The following is a 16,301-nucleotide window of genomic DNA, read 5'->3' on the forward strand; positions in this document are numbered from 1 at the left end:
AAAATGAATTGATGTAATTTAAAACAGTAAAAACATTAGAAGAATTTACAAACATGAAACATTTAAAAATTGTTATAATGGCTGGTACAATACCTACATGTTTCGTAATTGATTAGATACCGATATAATTAATAAAGTAAAGAATGGTGAATACAGGATCGATGCCTACGACAGATAAGAGGATCGAAAATTAAAAATAATGCGAGATAGAATGAAGAGGAGGTAAATGCATCATTAGATCGGAACACATCTGCGCCTCCGAGCATCTACTTTGCACAGAAAGGGTACACCCACAATCTTCCCGCCTACCTGCAGCTGCTGACAGCGCTGATGTGGCACGAGACAGTTGCCTATGATATCCATCATCGCTCCTTCCGAGGATAATCGTTGGTCACGCCTATAACGAACGATGAAGGATATCATACAAGAGAAGGATCATCCACTGTTGGAATCAACCGTAACCGGATGCTCGCGGGATGTCAACGAGCCGACTGGACGACAACTCACTCACGACATTGTGCTGTGTCATTATTGGACTTCGAGTGTCCGAACCAGTTCGCGCCTTTAAATACTAATTACACGAAGGATCGCCGTCGTAAAACATATTTGTTCCGGACAAACAGTTCTTAAATTGATACTAACATTTTTATTACAACTGGTTAATAAATTGGGAGGTGTGAGAAACGGAAAAGAACCAGGTGCAGAATCGGATTGCACGTTGAAGGGGGAAAAATTTTCTAATGATTAGAATTGATTAGGTAATGAAAGTTTGGAACCGAAGTGGTAGCTGTCATCACCGGGTCGAATGCAAACAAGGGGAGACTTGTTGCACGCGAAGGAGGTACGCCGGCCTATTTTCTACAACGTGGAGAAGAGCCCTGAAGGTACCGATATGATGGAGTGCTAAGGAGATTGGCGGACCACCGGAGTAATGTCCGCACTAATAGCAGTGATTACCCTGCCTTGTTGAGAATGAATCCGCCCGCTTCCTTCCAGACTGCCTGTTGTGTTCAGGTTCCTACCCTGTTTTGCCTTACGGTGCCCTGCCCACGAATTGATGGATGTTTACCAAACTATATAACTGCCTGTTCTCGGTGCAGCCTGGCCGCCGGCCATAAGCTACTATAACGTCGAATTCCGTCCGAAAGCCTCGATTAAATTTCGTGCACGTGATCCCGCACGGTTACGGTCCGGCTGTTCGTCAAAATATGTTTGTCAAAATCGTTCGAACAAAAAACTAGAGAGTCTTTCTCCACGATACGCCTCCAAAGTCGAAGCGAGCAAATTGCATAAACGTACGGATTTCGTGGAGGATGAGAAACCGGTTTCCTCAAGTTGTGTTTCATAGAAAATCGATAAAGAAACGTCAGCGATGGGTACACGAGGTAACAGACACATCAACGTGATTCCATTATTGCAGACAAAAACGAATACTTTCCGATCTTGATGTGGGATGATAAACAGGTTTCTGAAAAAATCATTGGACTCGATTAAATCGAGAGAACGCCTAGTTTCCGAGGCGTCGATATTCCCGTTCGAGATAGTTGCTCGCGACTATAAGAAATGAAGACGTCACGGAAAACTGCGAGGAAAAACAGAAACGAAACGAAACGACGGGGTCTGGCGCCGAAGATAGTTGCGCGGCCATCAATCGAGCTCGCGAGGAGCGAACAGGATCTATCAATTATCGTCGCCGGTAATCCATGGAACTAGTTGAAGGTGGTAAATACGATTGCGCGTTTTCGACGTCTGTGTTTACGAGGATATTTTTGAGCCGATGGTTATCCGGCACCGGATAATTACAGTTGCATTATCGCTACGTCACCGCCGATATATCACCGGCTCGTATCATGCATATGCATTGCCGCGGAAGGGCATAATCGCATAACATTAAATCGGTGCTCGTTCACGGTTACTTTCCCGCCTTCCCGCCATTTCTCTTCGGTCTCCTAAGAAGTGCACGCCCTCCGCGATCATTCGTTCGTACGTCCACGAGCGCGCTTTCTTTTTATTCTTGCGAATCTGAACGCGTTGCACCGCGCTCGCTCGCGCTCGGCGCACACACCGAGGCGGAAACAATGAATTCATACGAGGTATAATTACGATGATTGCACGTGTTCGGCCCCGTTAATGAATCGCTTACGCCGCGGGTGTATCTCGAGAATGATCTCCGGACAGTAATGAGAGTAATACGAGAGGAAAATGTTGCGAGAGCTGAATGATGCGTTCGCGAGGAGAACGAAAATGATCGTTGCACGAGGCGAGGCCGGGCCACTTTGTATGCGTGACGGTATCCTTACCGAGAAGGTCTAATCAACCGACGGCCAGCTGTCAACCGCGATAAGCCCGTTAACCAGTCAATGAATATGATATCCGGCCGCCTTATTAATTTGGAAAAAAAAGCTCCGCGGGCCGAGTCTTTTGCATATATCAATGAATAATCGTAGGAACTGGTTGGGAAACCACGCCCGGTAACGACCAGTTGGCGAAAAAGATGAATGTTGCAATGCGTGCGTTCAATTAACGATTAACCTTGCTCCGGGAAAGAGTGCGGCGCTTGCGAAACCCGTTGCTCTCGGAATTTCCTAGTTCTCGGTAAGGAAACGGCCGCGCGGATTCGACGAAATCTCTCGATCTACGAATTATAGCTGTGGAGATATTATTTCAAGCAAAACTACCTGCTAATATTTAGTTCTCTTATCCTTATATGTTCCACAGTCTAACTATAATATATTTAAAGAGAATTGCACCTGGCGGAATCGAAGAGAGTAATCACGGGAGCAGAGAAATAGACAGCCGCGTCGATGGGCGCGTCGCGTTTTCCTATTACGGTGATTGCAGCCGGGTAGCAGCGCGCATCGGCAGCATTCTCTATCCATAAATCGAAAATCTCATCCGCGACATGATATATGGCGTCTCGTCGCGAGCCGGCTGATAAACGATCGGATGTTCGTCGATTTTTCGCGATATTGTACTCCCGTTAATGGCATCTCGCTTGCGAATGAGTATGCACGAGAGTGTACGGCACACGGACCACCTGTCCGGCGGGTCTGCGCGTTTCCCTCTTTCTCTATCATCCTCTCGAGGCTTGATGCGGCCTCCGAGTACCCCGTGGGGATACCCGCAGCGCGCGTCTGCGATAACTATAGCGCTGGTTGGTAGCTTTAGGCGCCAGCCGGAGTTTCCATAAAAATGTAAAGCCAGCCGCGACACAGCACCGCGGAGTTTAACGTCCCCGAACCGCGAGATCTACCCTTTTTCTCGAGAACAACGTCCACCGAGATCGCTCGGCCCCCGTTATAGCTGCGTATCTGCCAGAGAAGACGCTCGTCTCCGAAATACAATAATTTGTATTCAAACAGGCGTTCTTTTCCGCATATTTTAACCGGTGAATTTTAATACGGACGATCGCGACGCCGTGTCATGCTTCTCGAAGCCGTTCCCCGTTCGATCGGGACTTTCCCGTACCAGGAGGGATCGGTCCATGTTTCTGTTCTTGTTCGCGCGATTGCACAGCCGTAAATTAGGCCAGCAGAAACGCCGATTAGCTGCCACCAGCCGCAGAATCTTTCGGACCCGGTTCGCGAGATACGAGATAACCATCGAAGAAGTTTAGCAAGCTTTCTTCGTTGTTTTCCATACGATCATGTCGAGTTCGTCTCGTACTTTTGAATAGTTTTCACATAATTTATACGGTACCGACCGAGAATGCTGTCTGACTTATGCTGTTTGTCTTCGATTCGGTTTGTCCCCTCCCTCCCGACTCGTTTTCGGTTCCACGGTTTGCCGATTACTCTACCCCTGCAACTCCTTTCAAGGGCCTCAAGGCTGTTTCTTGCATGTCCCAGGTTTTTTGCAAGTTTTATCCCCTCGATGCGACTCCTGGCTATTCCAAAACGGATCTCCTCGGAACTGACGTTATTTGTCTCAAGAACTAAAGAGGCCCGCGGACGTTCCCATGCTTGAATTTCAGACTACCTCTCAGGCATATTTTAACTTGAAAGTTAAACATTTGTTCTCATACAATACTTAAATGTTTAGTAATTGATTAGTAGACTGCGGATGTCGAAGCAATTTTCAAATTCTATAGACAAATTTTAAGAGAGTGGCACAAAATAAAATCCCATTTTCAATGGGAACAGCCTTTGTAGATCCGAAACAAATGAAAACCTTACTAAACTCTATGGAACTTTAAATTTAACTGATAAATGCAGAGATCCGCAGTCTATCGATTAGATACCAACATATTTGATAATGTTTTAGTGTCGCCTCGCGCAATCATCATTTGTTTCTGTCGTTGCAAATAAAATGTGCTACATTTCGGAAATCGTGAAATGTATCAGTTTTAGAGCTTCGACCAGAGGAAAAACAGAACGGAGAACAAAAGTGAATAGAACCACCAGGATTAGAGGGTTCTCGAACCCCGTCGCAGGTAGAAACACGGTTCAAGTTAAAGGCGAAGAATCCGAGCGAAGGAAGAAAAAAGTTTCTTACAAAGTCGAACGGATGCCAGGCGTACCTGCGTAACGAGAGTATCGTGCGTGTCTGAAAGCACGGCAATTACGGGGCTGGCTCCTCTCACGGAGAGCACGCGAGCCTCGAGCAGGACCGTAGGAACAAGGTAAAGCGACTTAATAACCGCGCGCAAACGTACGATTTCAACAACAAACACTTTCCGCGTACCTCGTCCAGCAACGTTTCGAGAACGAGGTACGACTCAATCTATAATAGGCGAAATTAACATTTAGTTGCACAACCGGCGAGGCTTGGACACGCGCGAGGGAATTCTACGAAACCCTGTTCGACTGGTGTTCGTCGGGCAAAGCACATAATTTTTGTGGGAAACTGCAGTTAAACATATTTATCCCGATGGTAATCTTAACACTTTAGTGGCCGGCAATTTTCTAGCGGTGTTTCCGAGAGCGAACATCGACAGTTGAGGATTTCTCAATAAATTGTTCGAAAGTAAAATGCAGTTGCAAGCAACTTTTCTGGCCGAAAATATCGTAGCGTTGTTTCGAGGTTTAATTTTATATACCAGTTAGAATATTATGAAGTGAAAAATGTATGTTGATATTTAAAAAGTTGTGGTGATCTTCATTTTTTATAAAAAGACTTCGTTTTAATTTAATTGTACCTCTAATTTTTCACAATTTTTCACTTGAAAAGCTATGTCTGCTCGGAAAGTGATCTGAAAGACCTGATACATCGAATTTCGAGGTTCCAAAGGGTTCTTATTCGAGAGAACGAAAAATTTCGTTGAAATTCGAAAGTCTAAAGAACGAATTTCGCCCAGGAAAAGCGAGCTGCCGGACCGCTGTGCGTAGGAGCGAAATCGTAAGAGTCCGAGAGGCGAAGAGGAGAGAATAAGAGGCATCAATGGAAGTTCGATTGTGGTGGGGCGCAGACGGGGGGCAGAGGGGCCACGGGGGTGTAACAGTCCATTATTTGTTTTAGATATTAATGTTCCCGGTGGACGATCAATAATTTACCTCGGACGTAATCGCACGGTGTGCATCCTCTATCTCTAGCGCAGAACCCGTTGAAAGAGAGACGGGAGGGATGAAGGAGGACGCAGCGAGCCGGGAGAAAGGAGACCCGTGTAAACAATAAATCACGATAAATACGTTTGCCCGGACCATTATAAAAGCCGGGGCCCGGGGTGGGGGGAGGAATCGACGCGATCAGGAGTTGGGAGAGGGGAGGCTGGCGAGGGGGCCAGCGAGAGTTCACCGATATGTTCGTGAAGACGCAGTCCCTGGCCTGGGGCCACTCCCGACCAAGCCTTCCTCCACGGCCGCGCATTACGATCGCTTAAGTCTCGGCTCGACTATCGAGTGATCCATCGCCTACGAATTCGACGAAGCCTCCCGCCTACCCTCGGGACATCCTCGACTAATGAGCGTGTCTCGATCGTGAACCGACTAGTCCCTTGCTCGCCATCTCTCTCTCTCTCTCTTTCTTTCTCTTCCTTTCACCTTCTCCCTTTCTATTCCTCTGCCGCATCTCCTTCCTCTTTTCTCCCTTTTTATCACCGTTCATCTTTCTCGCTGCTCCGTTCCTACGCTCGCTCACAATCAGCCTTTCCCAGCTGTGTTCACCGTTTCTGTTTAAAAAGGATTCCAATTAAGAGGCCGAATGAGCTCGTGCTCCTATTCACAGCCGACCCGGGATGAATCGGAGACGATAGGTGGACACGACGGAATTCAACCAGCTAGAATTTCGGACCTGGTCCCGGATCGGGTGAACGGCTCGGAGAATCGTTGGATCGGACCGATCGGGTTTCCAGTCAATTTGGAAAACCTGCCTTCTCTTTCGGGACCTGAGTTTTAGCATTTAGATAGACGATCTGTACTTGTGGTTCAAAAAGTTATTGTTTTGAGAGCGTCCGAGTATTAATGGGAGTCACTGTATAACAATGGAGAAATGGCGGTTTTCTAAAGATTAACTTTGAAGAAAGAAAGTTCAAATCGTCTAGTCCACTATTAAAAAAGATATAGATTTTTGGAGAGCGTCCGAATATTAATCGGAGTCGCTGTACGTGGCGCGGAATTCACGAGCGATGACGATACCCGGTTCATCTGTCTCCGTTGAATCGTGAATCGGCGCATAAACAGGATGCCTATGGTAGACGTGCGATAGTTACTAGATGGGAAAGCGTGGTAGTTCGAGTGCATTCCTGAGGAGAGCTGTCTGTTCACCTATGCCACCGATGTGTGGTTAGTACGTGGCGAAGCCGATGGAAGACGATGTTAAAGAGAGACGGAGAAGTGGTTAGGTGGATACCGGGCCCCGCGGGGGGCTCATAATTGCCGACCCTGAAGATCGGCCGACCCCATGGGGGCTCTTCCCTGTTTGTTTTATTCCCTAGTTATACAAACGCGAGATCTACGACCGATATATGATAATCGGGCCTCTGGTACTTCCAGGCCTTCTCTCTCGGTTCTCGTCCCTTATCTCGGTCCGTCTCTTTCTTTTTTCACTCAGGATGGCCACCTCCGCGAAACGTGATCACATTATGGTCGCTGATAGACAAGGACACGTCCAAACCAATTCGGAGAGCCGGCCGTACCGTGGGGTCACTCTCGTGAAACCTTTCGTCACGTTTTACGAGTCGCATTTATTCAGATTCCCGGCTAAACGAGTTCGTTAACGCAGCCGGAATAACATTCCACACGTATAACAACTTTTAGAACACTTTTTTTAAGCAATTTTTAAAAAATTGTTTTTAAGGTGATGGACTTGCCTACTCATTATTCTTAAAAATGCATAAAAACCGCAGTCTACGGACAAGCTGCTGCTCTCAGTATCATATTGTTTAATTGCGCAATTTACGAAAATTGTTTATGGCCTCCCCCGGAGACCTATTCCGTAAAAATCGGCTCTCTCGCCACTAGCAATTTGTTGACGCGTGATCCTGCATTTCAGCGCACGGCGACATTATCTACACAGAACCACCATATTTCAAAGAGATAGCTTCGTGAACGCAACAAGTTGCTCCAAATGCATGTAATAGACGGTATCTGAACGCGGAGGAACTGACACAGTGATTAATTATTAAGATTGCGAATGACGCGTGATAAATGCGAGCAGGGAAATGCAGCTGGCCACGTAAAGGCCGGTTCGAGTTCTAAATTCTCTTTCACAATTCCAGAAAAAAACACGTTCGCGCTCGCAAGCGCAGCTTTCGATTGTGCAACGAATCTTTAGAACCACGAAATACGTATTCATCAAAATCCAAAACTACATCATTCTGTACTGAGAAACACTTCCCTTGAACGTTGTTCTGTAACTCCGGTTAGGCTAATTTTATTGACGTGGTTGAGCATGCGGGTGACACGTGTCAGCCAATTAGGCGATATCATTTTTATGGTTTGAAATTGCAATGTAACGCGGTAATATTTCTTTCGCGCGTCCCGTACTTTCCCTGTCAAGAATGCATAAATAATCAACCATTCACCGGCATGTCCCCGGCACGCCGAAGACGGGTTTAAAATTTGAGTATCTGTGACTCACCTCAGCGTCGATCTTCTTGAACTCCGGGTCGTCCTCGTCTACCTCGAAGTAAAGTTCCGTGGACGTGACGGAGATAATTCCGGGAGCCACGATACCTGGCGCGATCAATTTTCCTTTCGTGCTGATGTTCACCGGGCCTGACAGAACACGACCTCGTTGTAGCTTAAGTATATCGGTGTTCGAACGGTAAGGCATGCTAGGAACTTGGTCACGCTTCGTTTCGTTACGAAACGAGGAGAAATGAAATGGAAACGAAACGAAACGAAACGAAACGTAGTAGAGAATATCCAACCTGTCAAGTCGTTGTCGAGGTCCCTGTCATCCGACAACAGCTCGCTGTCGTCCATGAGATCCGCCGACTGCAATTGCTGCTGATGTGCACGCGAGGCTGCGAGATGCGCGTGAAACTCTTCACGCGCCTGGAGGATCGCATCCTCGGGTGCACCATGCTCGAGGGCCGCTTTTAGCGTAGCTTCGGGATGGCTCGAGCCTAGTGGATTGTGCACGAAACGCTTGCGTCTACGTGCATCATCCTCCCAAGCATCCAGCTTCCAGTATTCGGCCAGTCTGCGATGCACAGGTGTATGAATAGAAAATTAATGTAATACCTCCTGCAATACTTAAATGTTTAGTAATTGATTAGATGCCAACCAGAGCTGGGGGAAATAGTATTTTAAATAGTAAATAGTAAATAATCCCATTTATTTTTTACAGTATCTGTACGACGAATTGAAAGTATTGCAAAGTACAAATACATGAAAACATTATTTTCAAAATACTACACAGCTATTCCGTCCTCTGCCCCAGTTGAGAGACTTTTTAGCTTTGCTGAACTGATTCTGTGTCCTCGAAGGAGCACCCTAACAGATTCCAATTTGGAGCGCTGCACCTTGTTGTATGCGAATAGCAGCAGTCAAACAAAAAAATAAAACGAAATTGTGGCAAATGATATAGTTTCTTATATTAAGTACCATTTCGTCTTTAAATTATTGCTAAAATAAGAAATATTAAATAAGTAATGCGATTTCTGAAAGTATTAAAATAGAAATATTTTATTTTGAGGTCCAGATTGTTCAAATAAAATACTATTTCCTTTAAGCGAAATAAAATCTAAAATATTAAATAGTATTTCAAATATTTTTTTCGCCAGATAATGCCCATCTCTTATGCCAACAAATTCAATAATGCAAACAATATTTTGGCGACTCTGGAGTGACCGCTCGAGTGCCAAGGGTTAATTAAGCATTGGATGAAACAGTGGCGACGATAGCTTACTTTGCAGCCATTGGATCCATGTATCCCCAAGCGCCATGTTTGTTGGACAGGATATTGCGGACCTTCTCGAGGAGCCTGCTGGCAATCACATTGTCCCGCCTACGAGCGGCGGTGATCAGATGATCGCACATTCGCTCCTCTTCCCGTCGGTCGAGTAACGTCTGCGCGCACTGTGACTGAGAGAAAGAAGTTTCACGATAATTACCCGTTGGAACGTCTCTCGGGGTAAAGCCGAACTCGCAACCACCGTACTAATTGGCCGCGGTGGCTGTAAACGAAAAACGTCACGTACCTCGAAGTCGGCGTGCTTCAGCACGTCGTCGGCTCGCATCCGATTCAGGATAAATTCAGCCTCGTTGGCCACTCTGACTATATGATCCTTCATCGCGTGAGACAGCAACCTGCGCGCAAACATAAACGCAAACATTTTACGATAGGAACGGGAATGTTTCCGCCGGGTTTCTCTCGGCTATGCAGCACGCCCTATAACTCTGTCGTTCTAACGATGATCATAATGAGCCTCCTTACCTTCCCTCGTTAATGAGCTCGATGAACGCGAGGCCCGCGTGTTTCTGCAAGGAGTTCTGCCATTCTTGGGAACAAAGTAGCATCACCAGCTCGACGACCGAGTTGCTGTTCTTGAAGGTGGTCAGGCCTAGCAATCAAGAGCCGAAGAGAATCGTTAAAAGCTCTCCGGAGAGAGAGTGTGTAACGGGTGCCCGGCCGAAGGTCGCCAGACGAGCGAAAAAAAGATCGGTTGTTTAGGATCTGTTGTAAAATATTTACGGGGACAACGGCGCGGTTTAGCAAGGGACAGGGTTCGCGCGTGATTTATAAACAACGCTGCGAATGGATCGGTCCGGAGGAGGACGAGGAGGAGGAGGAGGACCACGATGGAAATAAAGCTGAAAATAAAGCGCATCGATACGTGTGCCACAACCGTCATCCGCGACGTTCCACGAATATAAAATGTCCGCGAAGTGGCGCGGACGGGCCGCGCCGCGGGAATACAAATGCCAGTCGATTATCCGGAATACGCGTTCCATCTTCCTAAGCGAAACTATAAACCGACTAATTTGAATACCGTCGCTCTCGGGATACGGGCCCCACGAAAGTGACGAAAATCACGGGCGTGTACCTTTCCGCGTTCAGGAATCCCTGGAATTTTATTTATCGCTCGGACATATCTAAACTGCGCGGCCGAACCGCCCATACGTCTTCTCTTTACTGGGTTTATTTCTCTATCTTCGCGAGCAACGCTGTTTAACCCTTTGCACTCGGAGCTGTTCTAATTCGAAAACATTTTACATGACTTTCTTAATTCGATCGATGCAGAACTGGTATAGTACCTCGTACAGTACTTTCAGTGGTTTATCAACACGTTCCGTGCCACGTGTACCACTGGTGGCGTCAACATATTTATTTAATGTGCTAAATATTTTATAACAAGCTTAAGATGGAACGATATATTTCCACCAAAAGAAGGCAGTGTAGAACAAAGCACATAAGTTTGTTTGGTTGTCGAGCGAATACAAATCTAATAATGCAACAAATATTTCGAATAAGTTGAAGAATCGAATCAACAGTCGAGTGCAAAGGGCTAATGTTCGAAGCGAGGTGATTATGAAAATCGCCAGGGCACCAATTGATCGACCAGAGGGTGCGTACCTTTGCCCTCCATGAGCAGCTCCTGGCCATGGGAGCCGACCAGCGTTTTCGAGAGGAACGGTGCGAAATCGACCATTATCTCGCGCAGAAGAGGGCAAACCGAGCCCAGCGCCATTTCAAGCTTCTGCGTGAGGGATGCCTCGCGGGATGGTGTCGGCACCGGTAAGTGATCGACCAACCCTTTGATCGGAAGTTCGTCAGGTCGAGGGGAAGGGGAAGTCACTACCAATCTGTCCGGAACGCGAACCACCGAGATCTCTGCCGATGGTTTCTCGCCGCGTTCCGCGTTGCCCAGCATCTCTTGCTCCAGGACGTTGCCCTCGCTGTCTTGGATGTCTCCTGGAAATCGAATTATGCGAACAACTCGTTGATCAGCTGTTCAGCTCAGAGCGACGCAAACGAAAATCTTACCACGAGTATGCGCGATGTTATGAATGTTCCGGGGGTCTTCTCTCTGATTGGCGATCGGGATCGTGTCGCCGTCTTCGTTCAGGTTTACATCGGTCCAAGCCTCCTCGGAGGAGTTATGTTTGTTTTCATTGTCGGTGGTAACGTCGGACGGACTGGCATCCGCGGTGATGTTGCTACGGTGCACGGTCTCCTCGCTGGAGTCGTTGCTCTGGGAGAAATTCGTACAAAAGGAGAACTAATTAAAGCGTATTACGCACTGGTCAGTCGCTCGACGAAATGTGCGTAGACACCGATCTGGAACATGATTGTGTACGTTCGGGGAACATCGGGCCGGTGTCAGTGCGATATCTTTTCGTAAAGGGTGGAGAAAAACACGCAGATGAGAAAAGATACATGGAGAAACGGTGTCGAAGAAAGTTACTTTCGCTGAAAATACTCTTGAACAAAACTACGTCTACTCGACTACGGTACTGGATACTTCTAACGAAAGCCTAGCTTTCGTTCCAACAACAATCTATAATTATAAAGGTGTCTATTACAACAGTCTTAGGAACGTTCTATGGGAATATATCGGACGGTACACTCTGCGATTAAATCTCGCGTGCTATGCGCTCACTTTACGTCATGCAATTAAAGAACATCGCTATAATACGCAATCATCTAGCACGAGTAAATAGGAAAATAAAAGCGTCGTGTCGCTTGCATAGTTTACGTTTTACGCCCATGAACGCCGTATAGAAAATAAACGAACTGTTTCTGATTGTACCGTTTGTAAACGATTTTCGATTGCGTACCCGTCGAATGGGCATTCCCGTTGCGTTCCTTCTCTCGCTCTCGGGTCGGAGAACGTGCGAACGGTTAGCAAATTGTTTTCGAACGCTCCCAAAACGTGGACAGTCAACGGTTGGAGAGACATCGACACGCGTGGAGACAACGGAGAGAAATGTTGATACGGAGATAGAAGGGTGATGGAGATAGAGGAGAGGGTCGGGTAGGAGAAGGGGATATTGCTGTTTAAAGATTCTTTTCACCGGGTCCGTACGCAAGTGAAATTTTACCTGGATAGTTCGTGGCAGTGGTTCGGGCCTTGTCGTAGAGCCAAGCGTTGGTTCTGACGAGGTGTAATCCTCGAGAATTGTCCGTGGCCGAGGTACACCACTGTGACCTCCCTTCAGAACCAGTAGTTAGTACGCATAGCAATGCAAGCAGAGGAAGTTAACGATCAGAAAAGAAATTCGAAAGTAAAGGAGATCGCATGCTCGAAAACTATCGGAGATCGAAATCAGCTCTATCTCTCGAGAAACTCAAATTGTTACATCACATCGTATCGAGCTTACTTTTCGACGCGTTTACTCTCGATATTTCAATATACTAAATGGTAATACATAAACGGCGGATCATTAATTTGCAGGCTGACCAACTGGAGCAAGCCACGGCTCCGAAACGGTAAAAGATGGACAAATTATTAAAGAATTTTTAAAAATTGACTAGTTTCAACGATGTCTTTTTATCTTTCATCGTTTCGAAGCTGTAGTTTGTCCAAACCGCGTTGGACACTCTGCAACAATTACATAAAACTGTTGTTCTGGACTACACAAGTGCAGAAGAACACTAGGTATACACTACATGCTGGATGTAGCAGAGACTGTAATATACTGGTAATTGTTTAAACATTACTGAAGGGTTCTCGAAATATCTGAACTATAATAATAAACTACTTCTAAAAGAACGTTTCAACGGGACTGGATCGAATGATTTTGTACGTCGATAATTGATACGATAAACGTTGTCTTTCGTATTGTTTGGTACTCACGACGCATGCAGTCTGTTCGTTATTTATACCGACAGTTTAAAGTAGATTCTGAGTTTCGAATGACTACAGAAAAGGAATCAGAAAGTAGTACGTTAGATTAATAAAAAAATGCAAAGCGTACCGTGTTTGCGAGAGGTGTTCAATTTTTATTACGACCGTAGTTCGTGCGTGTTAGAAAAGTGCAGTAGGTATCGAAAGAGAATTGGATATGTACAATAGAACGTATGGGGCGAGTGTTCGAAGCGAGGCCGTTCGAATAATTTCTCTCTTCTCTTATCGAGAAATGAGAAGGCGCGTCCCGAACCCTTGCAATCCTGGAAACGAGACTAACCCCTTAACCCCCTGCCGTATTTTAAAGAGTTACACTCGTCACAAAGATGTGAAACAAAGCATTCAAATGAAATAAAATTTGATTCGTTTGTAATCAATATTTAAGTTAAATATTTATTTTCTCTTCTACAATGTTTCCGGAGGATAAAGGCGTTTCAATCACCGTAACTGTAAAGAAAATGATACGGCAAGGGGCTGAAAGTTGAATTATTGCGGCGACCCGCTTCGAGCGGCTCACCCCGTAAAGACCATGACTGCGAGACAATAATTAAACTCTTTCAATAGTAATTTCGACAACGCTCCAATGATATAAACTACGTACAATTATAAGCTGAAAGATTTGTATATCGAATGAAACGGGATCGCATTCGTTCTCATAGGGAAGAGAGCATGCAGTCTGAAGTGAGATCGTCAAGAAGAAATTTCGTCCGTCTGGACACGAGGATTACGAGTTCTCAGATCTTCGTTGAGTACACGGAAGTGATACTGAGCATAGATTCAGAAGAGAGTTTTACCTGAGCTATATCGGATCAATAAATCCCGGTGTACGCACGTCTTTCGTGCGGGTAGAACGTTTTATGTATTTCGATCGCATATTTTGATCTTATCGAACAGGTACGGTCTAGGATTCGATTTAAGGGTCGTCTTTGGTCACTTACCTTGGTGGATGGTGGTCCGGACGATGTAACGTCGTGATCCGCCAGGATCGACGAATTATTCTCGTCGACGATTATAACTTCGTACTCGCCGTCGTCTTGAGAACCAGCTTGGCTCATAATACCGCCGCTTCCTGGGAACACATTTTGACAGTGTGACAGTATGCAACTATCCGCCGTTGTCGGGCCATATAATCATTTTCTTGCAAAGCACATGACATGAACGCTGACGCGATCGACGGATTGCATTCGTGTGGGAAAGATCTACTGAATAGTTCTATCACCTTCGCGTGAGCAAATCTACGGATTTCTTTCCGTGCTTAAACATTCGGGAAAGTGGAAATTGTCACGCAATTATGCACTCGGTTGCTCACGCGAGGTTTAAGGATCGTTTTCGAACTTTTAAAGACTATCTTGGTAGTTGCACATTTTTGTACGTTATTTCTAGAGTTCGGGGAGCTAGACGTCGATCGCATCGCATAGGAAAGGAGGTCAATTATAATGCAGGAATCTCAAACGGATGGGACAAACGAAGCGCAATTAGGTGTGTAGTTCAAGCATTCAAAACTGCTTAACGACTTGAAGCTCAAGGAAACGGTTCCACTTCTTTCCACTTTCTACGTAACTGGTTATTATTTTTATTCAATGAAATAACTTCTTGAATGCAAGTGTGATCCACACCTTTGTTTATGCTTGAAACACTAAATTTCAAGTTTTGTAAATACTATACGCGAGTAATTAACACTTTACCCACCGGAAGCCTATTAATAGGATTTTCAATAATTGTGCTGTATCAAAAGAAAGCATAGAAATTTTCTTTTACATTGCAATCTTAAATGAAACTCTTAGATGACGTTATTGAGGGTGACTTGCTAGTTCACCATGAAAATTGCTCTTGCTATTGAAGGTTCCATTAAAAAGTGTTTAGCCATAAACCATAGATTTTTAAAAATTGTGCAATAATCACCGGTCGCTAATGTATTAATTAATTAATGACCTTGAAATACGTTGTTCAGAAGGATAACCTTGATAATGTATTTCAAAGACAGCGAAATCCGTGAGGATCCCCTATTCCGAATAATTGTTAAGAAGAATTAATAAGAATAATTAATAAGAACAGTTTCCCATCCCTTCGGACAGATCTCTCAAATAAAGTATGATCACTACAGCGAACATAAGAAACGGCAGATCGATTCGTTTATAAACGTAATCGCGTACTTTGACAATAGCTAACATAACGAAAGTTATCGACTAACAGCAACGGAGTTCAAGTTTCACGAAAAAGTCACGGTTCTTCCATAAATCTATCAAGTGTACAATAAGAGAGTTACGACTACAGTATACGTCTTTTCTTCATTAAGTCCTGCGTTTAGTGTTAGAAAGAAAACTTAATGGCGTAAAGTACAGCTGCGTTCTAACGAACATGCAGACATGTTGATTTGCTGGCAAATGGTATGCAAGTAGTGCGCCTCTTTCCATACGTGGAGTTTGTGTGCAAGTGTTTTATGCGTTTCAAGCGTTTCAGATAACGGTCGATTAGTATATCTTAACGATGGTGTTGCATAAATAAGTTCTGTAAACAGAAGTTTTACGATCGAAACGTCTGTTCGACTTGGACGTACAGACGTCTTGGAAAAGGCAGAACTTTCCTTTCCAGGGTGGAAATTGCGAAATCAACTCGTTCAAGGAACTAAAGATTCTGTCTAGAAATAAACCAACAACGAAAACAATTCCATTCCTGCATAACAAAACCAAAACGACTGTGTGCGTGTAATGTACGTGCACGTGCATGTGTCTCTGTGCGTGTCGAACAAACCTGGAAGCCCCTCTCAGACGAAACACTTGTTTCAGACTCGAAAATTTTTACCGAGGGGTAGAAATGCAGTTCGTGAATTCTTTGAAAGTCATTCAGCCTGGATAATCGTCTTTTTAATTACCCAACTGAGGATCTTCAAGAAGTATTTCTTCCCTTTAGATAATTGAAAGACAAAATGTATTTTCGTTTAATTTCGGTTTCTTGCAATTTTTATTTCGTACAAAACCCCATCTTTGCATTATTGAGAAATTGAAACCTTGCAATCCTGGAAACGAGACTACCCCTTAATGATTTCAATAGAGGAGAAATCATATAT

At 45.1% G+C, this 16,301-nt stretch overlaps 1 protein-coding gene across 29 annotated transcripts in view; it reads right to left on the reverse strand.

The window, feature by feature from the left end:
- Rg (A kinase anchor protein rugose) overlaps positions 1–16,301 on the reverse strand; it is a 409,256-nt gene that overhangs the window by 79,172 nt on the left and 313,783 nt on the right. For 17 of the 29 annotated variants that reach the window (XM_076445944.1, XM_076445919.1, XM_076445918.1 and 14 more), the window contains 9 exons: positions 14,173–14,303; positions 12,429–12,539; positions 11,371–11,605; positions 10,960–11,298; positions 9,820–9,946; positions 9,584–9,692; positions 9,292–9,467; positions 8,309–8,583; positions 8,017–8,153 (listed from right to left, as the gene is read on the reverse strand). In XM_076445944.1, the coding sequence (XP_076302059.1) occupies positions 8,017–8,153; positions 8,309–8,583; positions 9,292–9,467; positions 9,584–9,692; positions 9,820–9,946; positions 10,960–11,298; positions 11,371–11,605; positions 12,429–12,539; positions 14,173–14,303 (1,640 nt within the window). The remainder of the gene's footprint in view (positions 1–8,016; positions 8,154–8,308; positions 8,584–9,291; positions 9,468–9,583; positions 9,693–9,819; positions 9,947–10,959; positions 11,299–11,370; positions 11,606–12,428; positions 12,540–14,172; positions 14,304–16,301) is intronic. The other 12 variants (XM_076445973.1, XM_076445931.1, XM_076445985.1 and 9 more) reach the window with 4 other exon arrangements.

Source organism: Lasioglossum baleicum, chromosome 2 (assembly GCF_051020765.1).
Source record: "Lasioglossum baleicum chromosome 2, iyLasBale1, whole genome shotgun sequence".
NCBI lineage: Eukaryota > Metazoa > Arthropoda > Insecta > Hymenoptera > Halictidae > Lasioglossum > Lasioglossum baleicum.